The sequence below is a fragment of the Chiloscyllium plagiosum genome, chromosome 17 (genome assembly GCF_004010195.1).
Source record: "Chiloscyllium plagiosum isolate BGI_BamShark_2017 chromosome 17, ASM401019v2, whole genome shotgun sequence".
Lineage (NCBI taxonomy): Eukaryota > Metazoa > Chordata > Chondrichthyes > Orectolobiformes > Hemiscylliidae > Chiloscyllium > Chiloscyllium plagiosum.
Genome location: NC_057726.1, coordinates 62,005,763 through 62,023,732, shown reverse-complemented (window position 1 = coordinate 62,023,732; position 17,970 = coordinate 62,005,763). Strand labels below are relative to the sequence as shown.

Here is a 17,970-nt window from a genome sequence, read left to right as displayed (position 1 = left end):
GAGGATGATGTAATGTATCCGGAGGTTGGTGAGGTGGTAGGTGAGGACTGGGGGTGATGTGACTGGAGTGTTGGGGTTCAAAGGTGGAAGTGCGGGAAGTGGAGTCATTATGTTGGAGGGCATAATTGACCACCTCGGAGGGGAAATTTCGGTCTTTGAAGAAGGAGGCCACCTGGGATATTCTACGATGGAATTGGTCCTCCTGAGAGCAGATGAAGTGGACGTAGAGGAAATTGAAATAAAAGATCGTGTTTTACAGGAGACAGAGTGGGAGGAGGTGTAGCCCAGGTAGCTGTGGGAGTCCACGAGTTTGTAGTGGATGTCTGTGTTGACTTGGTCATCATAAATGGAGATAGAGAGGTCCAGGTAGCGCAGGGAGGTGCATGAGATGGTCCAGGTGAACTTGAGGTCGGGGTGGAAAGCGTTTGTAAAGTTGATGAACTGTTCAACCTCTTTGTGGGAGCATGAGATAGTGCCAATACATACATTGATGTAATGGGTGAAAAGATGGGAAATAGTACTGGTGCAGATGTGGAAGATGGACTGTTCCACGTACCCTTGGTCACGTGTCTGAAACATTGATTCTCCTGTTCCTTGGATTCTGCCTGACTGGCTGTGCTTTTCCAGCAAAGCACTCTTTGGCAATAGCCTTCTATGTCTTGGCATCGAGGATTTCCCCACTACCATCCCGATAGGCAGTGAGCCTCAGATTCCCTCCACCCTCTCGGTGAAGAAGTTTTTTCCCACATCTCCTCTGAACATTCTGTCCCTTACCATACATCTATGCCTTGTGGTCATGGATCCCTCCATTAAGGAGAAAAAATTATTCTTGTCTATTCTGTCCATGTCTTTCATAATTTTATGTGTCTCTACCATGTCTCTTCTCACTCTTTCTGCTCTAAACAAAACAATCCCAGTCTGTCAAATCTCTGTTCACAACTAAATCTCTCCAGCCCAGGAAACGCCCTGGTAATTCTCCTCCTCCCTAGTTCTGACACATCGGCCCAGTAAATGTGAAGTCCACAAATGTGTACAATATTCTAGCTGTGGCTTGAACAATGTTTTATACGAAAACAGCATGACCTCCCCGCTCTCAAACTCTATCGACTAATAAAGGCAAGCATCTCATTTGTTTTCTTAATTGTGTATCTACTTGTCCTGACAGCTTGTCTAATTGTGTATCTACTTGTCATGACCAGTGTACATGCGTGCCAAGGTACCTCTGGTCCTCCGTGCATCGGAGGCCCCTATCATTCATCATTTAGTCCCTTGTTTTGCTTGTCCTGCCCACGTGCATCATCTGAGGCTGGTCTGGATTGACTTCCATTTGCCACCGATGAGCACATCAGACCAGCTCTTCTATATTTTGGTATAGTGAGTTTATCCTCCTGACTATTTACCATGTTTTTTTGTATCATCTGCGTGATTACTGATCAGCCCTCCTCCATTCAAGTCTAAATGATGTATACGTACACGCCAACAGCAAGGGACTCAACACTGACCCATGTAGGACCCCACTGGATGCATAATTCCTGCTGGAAAAATACCTCTGCAACGTTGTCCTCTACGTCCTGCCACTCAGCCAATTCTAGGTCAAATGTGCTAGATTTCCTTGCAGCCCATGGGTTCTTAGCTTTTATATAACTCTCCCACATCGGACTTTATCAAAAACATTGATAAAGTACAATTAGACGGCAACAAACGCATTGCACTCGTCTACATACTGAGCCACGTCTTCGAAAAAATTAGTCACGCTGGTTAGAAATAACTTTCCATTGCAAAACCATGCCGACTGTTTTGGATTAATCACTCCCTCTTTAAATGCAGATTCGTTCTGTTCCTATGAATTTTTCCCAATCGTTTCACTACTAATAGCAGTCATTAGAACGATTGGCTTGTAGTTTCCTGGTTTAACACTTTCTGTTTCTTGAATAACAGTACCACATCGGCCGTCTTCCACCTCTCCAACACTTCTCCGGTTGCCACAGAGGAATGGCAACCTTTTGCAAGCATCATTGTTATTTTACCACTTGCTACACTCTAGAACCTGTTTTGCATTTCATCTGGTCCTCGAGATATATTTACTTTCAAATCTGCTAGACCACTCAGAACTCCTTTCCGTTTTTGCTAATTTCTTAAATCGTATCACAGACATTCTTCCTAATTGCAACCATGGTACCTATCTCTGCATGGTAAAGAATTACTTGGACAATGTGGATTATTTAATGAAACCCGTCAGGTATTGGCATCCATAAACAGTTTTCAACTAACTTAATTTACTGTTTTGATGATGCAGAAAAGTGTGTTCCTGAGGATAATGGTGTGTTTCATCTGGTGTGCGTGGACTTGGAAGAATATTTGTTTTTATAAACTGTCACATAAGTAGACTTAGCAGTGCAATTGTTATTAGAGGAATAATTTAAATTTTGTTGATAATGCTGGAAAATGATATCTGACAAAAAAGAGGTTTTTTTATGGATTGTGAAAGAATACAACTGGATTTCCCAGGGCTGATACATTATCTGTTATTATTAAACACATTAATATCTGGGATTTCAGTGTACATGGTACAATTTAAAACTTTTCACTTGGCAAGAACATGGAAAGTATTGTGAAGTACAAAGAAGATTTGAAAAAGCTAGTTGAGATGATGGACATTTGCTAGATGAAATTTAAGGAACAAACCCTGCATAGCGTTACATTTTGACAGGAATTACAAGCAGAGCAAATATAAAATACAATCCTAAAGGAGGTGAAGGATTGGATTGACCTGTATTGTAGTGAAACTATTCTACCGAAGAATTTTGTGATGGCTGAAGCTGAATGACCGAAGCTCGAATGAATAATCCACCCAGTAACCCGAACAGACCAAAATTGCAAATGCTTCAGCCTTGTATTCTGCACTTATTAAATAGTCTTTATTGTATTTTAGGATAAAAATGTACACGCAGCCTTCTTCTCCTTCCCTTGGTTATTCAATTATCTACACCGATTTACACCTGGTTGTGACAGGCCTGTGCATCCTTGCTCAAGCCTTTTGGTTGTAGGAGCAAGTTTGCCACCGTGAAAACTCTACAGTTGTTAACCCTGTCACTAATTGAATAGAAAATGTTATTTGGAAAATGTTGTTTGGTGACGATCATATCAAATATGATCCCTTATGTTTGGTTCTTGTAACCCTTCCCAAATCCGTCTGTCACCTAGAACTATAAATACACGACCAGTGTGGTTAATGCTGGTGTTCCCTAACCCCTATCAGAGATGAACATTGACATACTCCCACACAAACTAAATTCTGTGCCCTTGTTAGCATCAATATTTCTTATGAGTGATCATGAACATGCATGAGTATTAAATTGTCAGTTTCAGTAAGCAGTAAACACATAGTTCAAGAATTGCCTCAGAAGCTAACAGAGCAACGGTTATAAATGGAAGTGTTTGGTCATTCATAAATATCAGTCTATATTGCCATCGCCCCTATGAAATTCCTGGGCATGCCCAGCTGCCAAAGGAACAGATCAATCAGAGATAGCAACATATTGATATAACGTTTAAAGAAAATCTTTACAATGATCAGAATGATGTAATGTGACTTCATGGATTCAGAAATCAATATTCAAATTTTCCTCGGTGGATTCCTCCCGATTGTACATAATTTTTGGCATATTGTGTCCGCTCACCTTTACTCAAAGTGCAAGGGTTGGAGGATCTGAGCTACAGGGAAAGGCTGAACAGTCTGGGGCTGTTTTCCCTGGAGCATCGGAGGCTGAGGGGAGACCTTATAGAGGTTTACAAAATTATGAGGGGCATGGATAGGATAAATAGACAAAGTCTTTTCCCTGGGATCGGGGAGTGCAGAACTAGAGGGCATAGGTTTAGGGAAAGAGGGGAAAGATATAAAAGAGACCTATGGGGCAAATCTTTCATGCTGAGGGTGGTACGTGTATGGAATGAGCTGTCAGATGATGTGGTGGAGGCTGGTACAATTGCAACATTTAAGAGGGATTTGGATGGGTACATGAATAGGAAGGGTTTGGAGGGATATGGGCCAGATGCTGGCAGGTGGGACAAGATTAGGTTGGGATATCTGGTCGGCATGGATGGGTTGGACCGAAGGGTCTGTTTCCAGGCTGTACATCTCTATGACTCTATGAAGGGGGAGAGGTATCTGAGATGGCCGAGGTGAATTCCAGGTCGGGCTGAAAGGTGTTAGTGAAGTTGATGAACTGTTCAAACTCCTCATGGGAGCACAAGGTAATGCTGATACAGTCATCAATAGCAAAGGAACATTTGGGGGGTGGTGCCTGTGTAGCTGCAGAAGATGGACTGTTCCACGAATCCGTCAAAGAGGCAGGCATAGCTGGGGCCTATGCAGGTACCAGTGGCTACCCGTTTGGTTTGGAGGAAGCTGGAGGATTGAAAGGAGAAGTTGTTAAGGGTGAAGGCCAGTTCAGCTGGCAAATGAGGATGCCAATGGAAGGGTACTGGTTAGAATGGCGTGAGTGGAAGAAACTTGGAGGCCCTTGTTGAGGCATCCAACCTATTCCGCCACAGCATTGATGACTGTATCACCACTACCTCATGCTCCGATGAGGAGGTTGAACAGTTCATCAACTTCACTGACATTTTTCACCCCGACCTCAAATTCACCTGGACCATCTCAGACACCTCCCTCCCCTTCCTGGACCTCTCCACCTCCATCTCCAGCAACCGACTAACTGTAGACATGAACTATAAGCCCGCCGACTCCTACAGCTGTTTAGGCCAGGCCTCCTCCCACTCTATCTCTTTCGAAAACTCTACCCCTTATTGCCATTTCTTCTGTGTCTGCCATAATCTGTTCTCTGGATCACCAATTCTTCTTCGAAAATCCCAGATGGCCTCCTTTTTCAAATATTGCAAGCTCCCCTCTCACATGGTCGACGATGCCTTCCAGTACATTTCCTCCACTTTCTGCACCTCTGCCCTCGATCCCCACTCCTTCTAACGCAGCAAGGATAGAACCCCCTTGGTCCTCACCTTCCACACCACCAACTCTGTATACATTGTATCCTCCTCCTCCAATTCAACCACCTACAAATGGACCCCACTATGAGAAATATATTTTCCTCTCCACCTGTATCAATGTTACAGAGAGACCATTCCCTCTGCGACTCCCTTGTCAGATCCACGCCTCTGACATCAGACCATATCTATCACCTCTCAATTTAAAACTATGTCCCCTCATGCGAGCCATAACCATCTGATGAAGAAGGCTCTCATTGTAAAACCTACCTAGCCCACTGATTATCTTATTTAATCAGTGACAGAATGCCAACTTGCAGATAGTTTCAGAGAACATCTCTAGGACACTCGCACCAACCAACCCCACTGCCCCATTGCTGAACACTTCAACTCCTCCTCCCACTCCACCAAGGACATGCAGGTATTGGGCCTACTCCATCACAATGCTCTTACCAGCTGATGCCTGGAGGAAGAACGCCTCAATCACAAGGGATCAATGGGGATTTCACCATTTTCCTCATCCCACCTCCCCCCACATAATCCTAGTCCCAAGACTCCAACTTGACACTGCCCTCTTGACACGTCCATCACCTTGCCCATCTATCTGCTTCACCCTCCTCTCTGACCTCTCAACGTTTCCCCTACCTTCATCTACCTATCATATTCTCATCTACCTTCTCGGTAACGCCAGCCTCCTTCCATTTATCTCTCAGCCCCCTGGCTCACAAGCCTCATTCCTGATGAAGGCTTATGCCTGCTCCTCGGATTCTGCCTGATCTGCTGTGCTTTTCCAGCACCACACTCTTGACTCTGATCTCCAGCATCTGTGGTCCTCACTTTCTCCCAACGGTTATGTATGGACTATCGCAAAGTAAATGCAATTACAAAAAACTGATGCGCTTCCAATTTCACATTAGGAAAACTGTGCTGAGCAGGTGGGACAAACAAATTATATTTCTAAGTTGGACTTGCTCAGAGGATACTAGCTGGTACCTTTGTCAGAAAGAGCAAAGACAATTTTGGCTTTTGGAATGCTGAATGGACCACATAAGTTCAAAGTCATGCCATTTGTTATGAAAAATGCGTCAGCCACATTTTCAGAGACTAAGCAATAAGGACATTACCAGTGTGCACAAGTGTGTTGGAGATATAGATGACCTGGTGATGTTTAGTCACTCATGGAAGGAACATTTACAACATTCACGAGTCGTGTTCCATCAACTTCAAAAGGTAGGTTTGCTGATAAACTTGGCTAAAAATGAATTTACCAAAGCCCAAGTCACCTTCCTGGGCCATAAATGGCCCCACGGAATGCAGAACAAAGATAATTGGCGGGGCTGGGGTGGTGCTTCCCATAAGCTCGATGTAAAGAGTACTACTACAATTCTTGGGATTAAGTGAGCTTTGCCAGGAATTTGGATGAACTTTTAGCTGCTCCAATTACTGCATTGCTAAAGACACTCGTGAAATATCAGTGGACAGCGGACCATCAGAAGGCATTTGACAGCCTGAAAGTTGTGTAAACCACTGCCCCAGTATTAGACATACCTAATCATGTAAAACCATTCAAGGTGGGTAACGATGTATGTGGTATGGGTGTTGGTACTGTGCTCATTCTGGAAGATGACCAGAAGACTGCAAAACCTGTCAGGTATTTCTCCAGGAAATTGAACATTCATCAGCAGAAATATTCGACAGTTGAGAAGGAAACTTTGAGCTTGGTGTTGGTGTTACAACATTTCAATGTTTATGTTACCAGTAACATGTCTGAGACAATCATACACTCTGATACTTACCTATTGAAGTTTCTGAAGACATTTAAACCTATGCCCTCTAGTTCTGGACCCCCCGACCCCAGGGAAAATACTTTGCCTATTTATTCAATCCATGCCCCTCATAATTTTGTAAACCTCTATAAGGTCGCCCGTCAGCCTCCGACGCTCTAGGGAAAACAGCCCCAGCCTGTTCAGCCTCTCCCTGGAGCTCAGATCCTCCAACCCTGGCAACATCCTTGTAAATCTTTTCTGAACCCTTTCAAGTTTCACAACATCTTTCCTATAGGAAGGAGACCAGAATTGCACGCAATGTTCCAACAGTGGCCTAACCAATGCCCTATACAGCCACAACATGATCTCCCTTGCCCTTTTTTTTCCAGAGAGATCGTAAATGACACAGATTCCAAAACATCTGGGTTTGGATACGTTTTAGGGTCAGTCTGATTATAGTTAGCAGATACTGCCTCATGCAGAATGCTTTCAAGTTGAAAAATGTGTGCGAAAAAAGGTGAGTGACCAGTTCTCCCAGCTCAGCTCTACTCTGGTTTGATTTGGTTTTCACAATCAATCAGTGTTGTGAAGCTGTTTGACCCAAAGAAGCAGGTCCATGCTGATCTTCCTCTCTCTATGACGTCTTTCCTGTCATATCCTGTGTTTGATTTTACCTTTTGTACTAAGGGGTATTTATGGATTTGTTTCAAGTATTTGGAACAGCATCGTTAAGTTGCGATAGTGTGTTGGGTTTTCCGACAAGTTGTTTAGTATTCTGTTCTCTTTTGTTTCTGTTTCATTTAGTAATCTTGTAAGTAAATTCTATCTTGTTTAAAACTAAATGGTTTGACGAGTAGCACCTCTCCTGGAATATCCGTGTACACCTACTTCAAACAACTAGCTGTTAGGGTCTGAGCCCCTTTTTTGAAATGTTTTGGGCCAGGTCCATAACAGGTCACAGGCACAAAGTTAGGCTGACGTGACTTCGCTGGTTCTTTCAGATCTGACCAAATGAATGCAAGAGACATGGGCTTCGGTAAAAATGCAAGTTTATTAACTTAATCACAATGGAGAGGTTGGACCTAATTTGTAGTCAATAATACTTCAAATATATTCGAACTAATTATTAGCTTAAGCTACTTAAATATATTCAAACATGTGAGTCTCACATCGTTTTGCCTGTCAGGCCTCCCAAATGACAGATGTTGCTTTAGTTAGATCGAAATTTCCATGCCATGGGCCGTGAACCCAGTTCATTGGTGAAGTCAAATGAACTGTCAAAAGTCCTATACATTAATAGATTTTCCTCTGTGAAAATAACAACTCCAGGTAACGTTGCAAAACTGCCTGTTCCCATTCCCAGTCCGCCTTCTGACAAAACAGATAAAGCCTGCTACTTTTCCACTCTCTGTAGTTGTTTATTGCTTTGTCTAATTAACCCTTGATGATCTGGTTTGGAGATGTTATTTTTGAAATCATATTCTACAGCACTTTAAGCATAGGAAGGATGTTCTTGATGACTGGGCAGTTCAACAACCAGTGGTCACAGCCTAATAATAGAGAAATTTCCTCACTCAGGGAGTGGTGAGTCCATGGAATTGTCCGCCACAGAAAATTGCTGAGATCAAATCTTCCAATGTTTTCAAGAAAGAGCTATGCATAGTTCTTAAGTTGTATAAAAATCAAAGGGAATAGAGAGAAGCAAGAACAGGACGCTGAAATGGATGTTTTCTATGATCACATCGATGGTGGAGAAGGCTCAAATTACCAATGGCGAAGTCCTACTTTTATGCTCTATATTTCTAAGTTACGTTCATGAGTCATGTTTACTTGAAATACTGGAACTGCATTATCATTTCATTTTACAGAAATGAAATTAAATAAATCATTTCAGATATGATCTGGTCGAGAGAAGGAAGACACATTGTTATCTCAGGACCATGTGTGTTTGCTCATCAGCAACAATGCAGGGATTGCGACTTCTGAACTCAAAGGAAGATTCCAGAATGGATGCAGAAATCTCTGTTAGAGAGATTTTCTGTTCACCATGGCAGTTTAAATTTAATAAAGTTAACAAGATGCCCTAACTTTCAGTAGTTGTGATGCCAGCAACAGGTAAACTGCTAATGACATTGAATTAGATTAGATTAGATTAGATTACTTTACAGTGTGGAAACAGGCCCTTCGGCCCAACAAGTCCACACCCCAACAAGTCCACACCGACCCGCCGAAGCGTAACCCACCCATACCCCTACATTTACCCCTTACCTAACACTACGGGCAATTTAGCATGGCCACTTCACCTGACCTGCACATCTTTCGACTGTGGGAGGAAACCGGAGCACCCGGAGGAAACCCACACAGACACGGGGAGAACGTGCAAACTCCACACAGTCAGTCGCCTGAGGCGCGAATTGAACCCGGGTCTCTGGCGCTGCGAGGCAGCAGTGCTAACCACTGTGCCACCGTGCCGCCCATAAATTATACACACACACAGCAAGCCAAATGTTAAAACCACTACCATTTTAATTTTTATTTTGAAATACCAAAATTAACAATATGCTTCGATGTTGATAGAAGTAAAAGTATCAGCAAAATCAAACCATAGAAAGTATGTTTATAACATGTGACTTTTTTCTCAAAAGGTATCTACTTGGAATTGCATAGCAAAACAGTAGCTTTAAGGGATCAAGTTCATTATTTAATCATAATGTTACATAAAGTATGTTGTTAAACAGTAGCTCCTCAATCAGTCAAGTGTAACCCCTTCCAGGAATGACTACTAACCTGATTGGAAGTGAAGATAATTGATGTCTGTGGCGACCCTTGCAACCCGCATTGAACACAAGCATTGCTTCACTGATTTTTTTTTGCTGATTTCTCTTTGCTCTGCATATGCACGGATTTGCAAAGGCTTTGTAGGTTTAGGGGGAAGTGCTGATAGTTGCTTATTCGTTGTTATCACCTCAAAACTCCGGCCATCTGCACATGTTTAGCCGTTGCATTGGGCTAAGCTTAATATCCGTGAGAATGACAACTGAACTAGAAGACATTAGGGGAACTACAATGTCACGTTTATAACTAGGGACAATATACAAAACTGAAAGGCATCTGCAATGCAGCAAACATCGACATAATTAGAAACTTGTTGCCGTGTAGACGATTGGTGCTTATCTCTTTTGATGTACATTCCTAATTTCTGCATATTCTGTGCCTTTTTCTTTCGTCCTTGGATTTCCATTTTTCATAGAACTAACTGGCTGGACAGTGGCATAAGTCAACGAATTATCAATTGTTTCTTGAAAAGTCTAAAAAAATTGATAAAATTAGCTCAACTATGCAATAGAATATATCACAGAAAGCGTATTAAAGTAATACAGAAATCATAAAGTTTGTTTAGTTTTGTTATTGCATCAAACTTAATGTCATTTAGTTAAATTCATCTAATTAGCATCCTTCTCAAAAATGTGTGCTTTCAAATAGATTGTCCTAAATTCATGATCACTGCTAATTTAGTTTGCCATCATTAGAACATTGTTCTGAATGCACGATATTTAATGTTCATCACTGTTTCACGAGTCATGTGGTTGATATTGTGCGAGAATCGTGGAACATTGCCTCGATGTTCTTTCCATGTTCTTAGTATCAGGCATCTATTTAGCCCTATTCACCCGTCTTTTCTAAACTCTTCATTTACTTTTTTGAAAACGTTGTTGCCTTCTTTCACATTGTATATGAATAAAATGTCCAGATTTTCAGGTGTGGAGTTTCACCTTCCAATAGCCATATGGAAATAATTGCTTGTACTTAAAATGTAGGATAGGTATAAACTTACAGAGTTGCCACAATGGCTTGCTTCATCGTTTCCCTGTCTGTTTGCTAAAACACAAAATTCCACATGTTATTGCAAGAAATGATTCCGCAAGTACTATATAGTAAATGTCAATTTACAGTCAGGGCAAAGTAAGACATATCTACTCTTCCATTGGTTAGCAAATGGGAGCAAAATTACTGACTCAATTTCTGTCTATAACGTGGATAAAAATGTTGGATAAATGTTTCTCTTAGTGTATTTGATCACACAGATCCCCGAAAGCAGACTTCCGACTTTTTAGATTGTACAACTTACAGTGTGGAAACAGGCCTTTCGGCCCAATAAGTCCACACCGACCCGCCGAAGCGCATACCCACCCAGACCCACTCCCCTTCACCTTCCCTTCACATACCCCTTCACCTAACACTATGGGCAATTTAGCATGGCCAATTCACCTAGCCTGCACATTTTTGGATTGTAGGAGGAAGCCGGAGCAGCCGGAGGAAACCCACGCAGACACGGGGAGAATGTGCAAACTCCACACAGTCAGTCGCCTGAGGCGTGAATTGAACACTTGGTTGTAAAAGAAGTAAAAACTAAGAAAATATACCTTTACACTCATACCAATATTAAAGCAATATTGTATTTCACAACTTCTGTTAGTTTTTGAATGGTTTCCGTTAAATGATAGTATGATATCTTACCTTTGTGGTTAGTGAATATGTGCCACATTCTAATGATAGCCAGCAGTGCCAAAAACATCAGTACAAATCCTGCGCATGCAAAGATCCGTACGTAAGTGCGAAATATGTTGTCATCGTCTGCAACATTAATACTCACTTTCAGAAATGGTGCTATCTATGACAATTAAGCTTTTTTTCAATGTTTCACGAGTTAATTCCTTCAAGTTGTACTCCCCTTTGTCATCATGTGGAATTCTATCAAAGCATGCCTTTGTGGAGTTTTATTATGTTAGGTATGTCTTGATGTAACTAGTTCAGAGGATATGGTCTGTCAAAAATTGCGAACCTAACTGTTCTGGAAATTAGGACTAGGGTGAAGCACTTGTTATACTGAACAGATTTTGCAAACTCAGGTAATGCTTAGTTTCCATGGTTATTACTGCAGTGTAATTCCTAGCACCGACTCATTCAGCAGCAGACAATGAAATGTGATGTTGCCATACAATTATTGAGATCTATAAAATAAAAGAAGGCTTTACGTGTTCATGCCAGTAAGGAATAACTACTTAACTATTAAAATCACAATTTCCAGCACTTAACCAAAAGTCTCATATGCCTTTGCAAGTACAGTATATATCCACATACTTCTTAAATTTTATGAGGGTTTCTATCTCTACCACACTTACAGTCAGTGAATTCCAAATTTCCCCCACCTTCTGGTGAAAACGCTTTTTTCCCCTCACATCTGGTCTAAACCTTCTGCTTCTTAGCTTAAATCTATTTGCTCCACCCACTCTCCCTACCCCCATTCAGTGATCGCTCCATTAATTGGAACAGTTTCTTCCTCCTTTTACCCTATCCGTACCCCTCCTAATTTTATAAATCTCAGTCAAGTCCCTTCTCAATTTCACTTGCTCTAAGAAAACATCCCAGTCTGTCCAATCTGTCTCATAACTGAAACTCTGCAGTCCAAGCAATATCATGGTATATCTTCTCTGCATCGTCTCCTGTACAATCACATCCCTCCTATAATGTGGAATCCAGAACTGCATATCATACACTAGCTGTGGCGAACGAACAATTTTATATAGTTCCAGAATACCTTCCCTGTTTTTAAATTTACGCCTTGGCTATCAACAGCAAATACACCAAATGCCTTCTTAATCAATTCATCAATTCGCTGCCCTAAAACTTAAGTGGCTAGTGTATGTGCGTAACAAGCATACCATCTGATCCTCAATGCTTCGTAGGGTCCCACCTTTTACAATGTATTCCCTGCCTTGCCTGTCCTGTCCAATTACATCAGCATGCATTTTTCTGGATTGAGTTCCACTTCTCACTGATCATCTCATCTGACCAGTTCGTCCATAGCCTTGTGTAATCTAAAGTAACCCTACTTAATATTTACCTTCCACCGTCTTTTTCGTATTATCTGTGAACTTATTGATCAACCCTCATACATTAAAGTTTAAATCATTTACATAAACAGAAACTGCAGGGGCCTCACACCGATCCGTGTGGGACCCCATTGAACTCAGGTTTTCAATTGGAAAAACGCCTGTCAGCCATAACTATCTGCTCCTTGCTTGTCAGCTAATTATGGACCCAATTTGCCAAATTTCCTTGGATCCAATGATCTGCTATACTTTCTTCCACTTTCCCGTGCGGGATTGCATCAAAACGTAGCTGAAATCGGAATAGAGTGTATCAAAAGCATTGTCGTTGTCTGCATATATTTTCACCTCTTTGCAAAATTAAATTAGGTTGATCAGGCATGACCTCCTCGTTACAGATCATAGGTTGTGAGATTTTACGCAGAGAAATATTGCACTTGCAGGTTTCTTATAATTTGGATTGTGCAAGTACGTTCTGAGCTTTTGTGTCAGATTATATCTGAGGCTTTTTGATTTTGCGTCTGCTGAGCGTAGAATCTTACCTAGACGAGAAATAGGGACCAAGTAAATGGCCATGGCTGGAATCTGTAGGGTCGCTTGAGACATCAGACAGACAAAAACAGTTCTTCCTTGGATAGGCCGTGCTTCTTCCAAATAGCTTGAAACTTTATACAGCCCTGCTCCACTGAGTTGCTTCGTGGTCGTATTTATCCCATTCTCAATGCTTCGATTATTTTTGTACCAAGTGATAGTCAGACCGTCCAGGAAAACCAAATCCATTTCACATACCAAAGACAAAGAACTGTGCGCAGTACTTTCAGAGGGACGGGAAACAATCCTCACTGGAGTTGGAGAAGCTGGTGAAACAACGAACAAGGAAGTTAATAATCTCGTCTGGTCTGCAAATTAGAATGGCGTCCCTTTTCAATTATTCTGGATAGACTATAACAGCAAATAACAGCAAATAACAGCAAATAGCATGAATGGTAATGGTGAAGTGAATGCTTTGTCTATCAATTATGATCTTCTATATAATTATAGAATGCTACAGCAAACCTGCTATTTTGGTCTATCCTGCCCACGCTGCTTTCTTGGAAGTATTATGCAATAATGTTCTCGTATCTGTTCTTTCCTTTCGGTGTGAAAATGACCAGGTTCAAGCATTGATCCACGGCCCTTTGGAGTTCCTACTGAACATGCTTCTAATGGCCTTCCAGATAGCATATTCGGATTATAGCAACCTGCAAGTGGGGTTGGATCTCTAAATTTATTTCAAATTTCCCTGGATCACCAAATTTATCTTTCCTGCATCACCTGATGAGAGAGAAAACAAATTAAAGATTGTTCAAAGAATTTCAGGATGCCACGGTAGTGAATATGAGATAGCTTTCCTTTTGGCAAACTTTAATACGCAATCAATATGTGACCAGAGGAAACTTCCAGAATGTATTCAATCTGTGTGGCTACTTACAGTGAGCAGAGGAATTGTCGCCTCAAAGCCACAATCCATCTTGCTGCTGAAATAAACATGGGAGGCATAACATGATTGAGAACTCTATAGTCTCAGTCTGGGACTGAGATGTTCGTACATTTCACGAGTTACTTCAGAGTGGGAGATATATCGGAGATTAAAACTGAGGCAAATAGAGTTTACAAAATTCAGGAAACAAGTAATTGCATTCGTTATTAAGTTTTGTTTCTGCTTCTGAAGGGATTTGAGGTGATTCAACGTCTTGCGTTAGCCCACCAAAAACTGACCAAATCGATTGAAAACTACAAATGCGACCAAACATCCGAATGTTTGATTCTTCGAGCTGGAACGCACAATGTTCTCATAGCACGTGGAAACACGCTTCATTCCAAGACGGGTGTCAGCTCCAAGCTCTACTCAATGGATTTGGAGGAACAATCAAGGCCAATCCTTTAGAATTGTACGGAGAGAGCGCTGCAATGGGAAACAGGCCGTCCATCCAGGGGAATACACCAAAACCCATTCTGACCTCTTCAATGAAAGTAAAATATCCTCTAGTATTGATCAGACAAGTTAATTGTAATTGTCCCAATTTTTTGGTCAATATATATCCACCAAGCATTATCACTAATTATCTGGTAGGTTCAGATTTCTGCTTTTAAAGCATTTTGCCATTATGTCAGCTATAGTTAACTAACACTTTAAAATACGTAATGATGTGGAAAAGAATTTGCAACATCGAAGTCTTTCTTTTTTTTACCGCAGACAAACTGGCACACAACATTCAAAGCTGATCACATGCAGCAAATTTGGACATCATGTTTTGATTGAAATTAGATTTCAAATGCATTTAAACGACTTTTAGCTTGACTGTCCTTGTTGAGACAGTCAGCAAAAACAAGTTTAATACTGTCAAATGTTTCCTATACTGAACAATGTTCAAGTAATTTTCCACTCAATATCCATACTTGAATGACATGGAAACGCTTAGAATAATGTCTACCGTGTAAACAGAGGCCATTCGGTCCATCAAGGGTGCACCGACCATCCAAAGAGCACACTACCCAGACCTAGTCCTCCACCCTATCCTACTAGCCTGCATATCCCTGGACTTTACTGGATAATTTAGCATTGTCAATCCACATATCCTGCAAATCTTAGGCTATGGGAAGAAACCAAAGCATTAGCCACGGTTAGTTGACTATGTGGAGTTTGCACGTTCGCCCGTGTCAGTATGGGTTTACTCTGGGTGTTTTGGTTTCCTCCAATAGTGCAAAGATGTGCAGATTAGTTGGTCTGTGCGAGTTTTCATGCATGAAATAATCGAAACAATGTTAGAAAATCAAGATCGTGGAACCTCGACGTAGAGGGATATCATCTGATTCATAATTAAATATTTCTTTTGAAACATTTATTTTCTAATTTAATGGAACGCCCAAGGAAGAGAAAAACGTGTTGCCAGTTACATTTTTCTAATTGTAATAAGATAGAGAATTTTCAGTCTACTCCATTGACCATCTCTTACCACGGACGACAAGTGTTGATCCACTTCCATTTGCGGCTCTTTTTCCCGGGCATGTCAGTCTGCAATAATAGACTCCAGAGTCTTGGACACTGATATTCAGGAGTTGTAATGAGGCTCTTCCTTTCTCGATGAAAAGTCGTTTCCTGTTGTCTGATCCAAAATGAATGAATTCATTTTCACCAAGTTTCCACCAATAAATGATCGCCTGTTTGTCTTGAAAAACAGAAAACGTGCAATAGAATGTGAGGTTTGTGCCAGTTGTGGCATAGATACGTTCGGGGATCTGGGACACTTCAACAGGAACATCAGCAGCAACTGTAAAAGAAAAGTGTTTGCAAAACACTGAGGAAGATTTAGAGAGATAACATGAGACAAACATAAAGACAAAGAGCGAATTCTGGAACATACCAATGAAAATAATCTTTATGAGCTGTATACTCTGAAACACAGCCTTCACAGCCATATCATCAAATGGTTCTTGAAGTTTGAAGGTAACACGAAAGACACAGTGTTTGGCGAAAAATGCCAGTGTGTAACCTAATGAGTAGTGTGAGGCAATGCCGTTGGAGGTTCATGTCTGTGGTTCGAGTTTAAGCGGGAAATGGAGGCGTGCGTTTTATGTACGTCAGGCCCGCATCACATGAAGCAATGTTAACTCAGTGCAGCATCAGACTTATGGATCCATTTAAAAGTTTTGTTAGATTTTATCCCAGGTTGTACTTGATAAAATGATTGATTGACTCAGTTAACCTTTATAATCTTAACGTGATAAGTTGACGTCTAGTTGTGACAGGCACAGCTGCAATGCTCAGAACGGATTGATACATAATATCCTGTACCTAAGTTAATTCACATTCTGGAACCGTAAAATATGTTTGTCATTGCAGTGAAAAGGTGCATGGTGGAAACACTATAAACCAGGAGACAATTCTTGTTCAGAATAGAATATTTAAGAAAAAAAATCCAAGACCAATAAGAGGGGAAGCAAAAAACGAATAAGCTTTGGAAATCGTTAGTTGGAGCAATCTTAAACTTAACTACCTGCAGAAATTAGGTTGAGTACCCTGATTGATATATTTAGGGCAAAAGGAGGAAAATAATTCGAAACAGCGCTAACAGTAATAGCAACACATGGGAAAATACCCGGGAATAAAATGAGGAAAAAAGTCATTGTCAATCGAGAACTCATTTCTATTGTCATGTTTGCTTTTGTCTTCCAGGTTGGAATCATTCAAGATCTGCAGTAATTGCTCTTGGGAGTTAGAGCCAATATTGCTCTTGAGCCTGACAGATAATTCAGACCAGGTGAAGGGAAAATACTATTTTAGCACATGATTTAGTTTGGAGATGAGTAAAACAGTTAAGTGCATTTATCGATTTCACCCATGAAAACCTTCGCCAATAACGCAATCTTCTGCAATCATTCCATTAAAAAAGTAGCTTCCTATAGTTGAAACATAAACACGTTAATGAGCTGATCTTTAATAAGGGTTCTCCTTACAATTCTGGAAAGTGTTTTGTCTTGACATAATTCATTGCTGTTAGAAATGGACACTGCTGTGGAATTAATTGCGGTATTATATAAAAGCAACTTAGTATGCACCATGCACCTTATAGTTTACAATTTATGCACTTTCTTACGCTTATTTCAAATAAAAAAAAGTAGTCCTTTAAAGGACCTGATTGAAGCAAGAAACAATTAGATTTCTGTACAGAGAATCATGGATTTATAGTTGGCAGAACTGAGTTGTAGGAAGTGACTTTTAAAATTAAGTATCATGTTTAATGTTTTAGCTTAACCTGCATCCTAACTTCAAACCTTGCCATGCAACTAAACTCACTGAAATCAATCCAGTAGAAGTTTTACTGTGTTTTGGCAAAGCTTTAACAAAAGTATAAATACTGCAATTAAAGGTCTTAAATCAGTAGCTTAATTTCAGGTCAGCCAGACTAACCCCCATTTACAGTAATTGGCCCTCTCTCTGAAATAACCAGGTCTAAAGGTAAGCTGGTTTAGAGTCAATGTTGCATTGGGCAAAATATCCTTCTGCTAACAAGTGTTTGAATGATTGTGAAACAATTTGGGAATTGAATATAACGTGGAAAATGCAAAATTTCGTCCTAAGGAATGAAAAAAACGTTTATTTTCTAAATGGTGAGAGGTTACAAAGTTCTGAGACACTGAATAACTTTGTGCCTTAATGCATTCATTGCAGAAACTCAACAGGACTCACCACATAAATATAGTGGCTACAAGAGCAGGTCCGAGGCTAGGATTACTATGGCCAGTAAATTATTTAGTAACTCCCTACA

The 17,970-nt window shown here is 40.8% G+C and overlaps 1 protein-coding gene across 1 annotated transcript; it reads right to left on the bottom strand.

The window, feature by feature from the left end:
* Window positions 1–9,298: 9,298 nt before the first annotated feature.
* On the bottom strand, window positions 9,299–16,179 carry LOC122558690 (tyrosine-protein phosphatase non-receptor type substrate 1). The gene is made up of 6 exons (XM_043707482.1): window positions 16,066–16,179; window positions 15,658–15,972; window positions 13,204–13,518; window positions 11,289–11,405; window positions 10,606–10,649; window positions 9,299–10,078 (listed from the first exon to the last, which is right to left on the bottom strand). Exons 1-6 carry the CDS (start codon window positions 16,118–16,120, stop codon window positions 9,941–9,943), a joined length of 984 nt encoding a protein of 327 aa, XP_043563417.1. The 5' UTR covers window positions 16,121–16,179; the 3' UTR covers window positions 9,299–9,940.
* Between the last annotated feature and the right edge of the window lie 1,791 nt (window positions 16,180–17,970).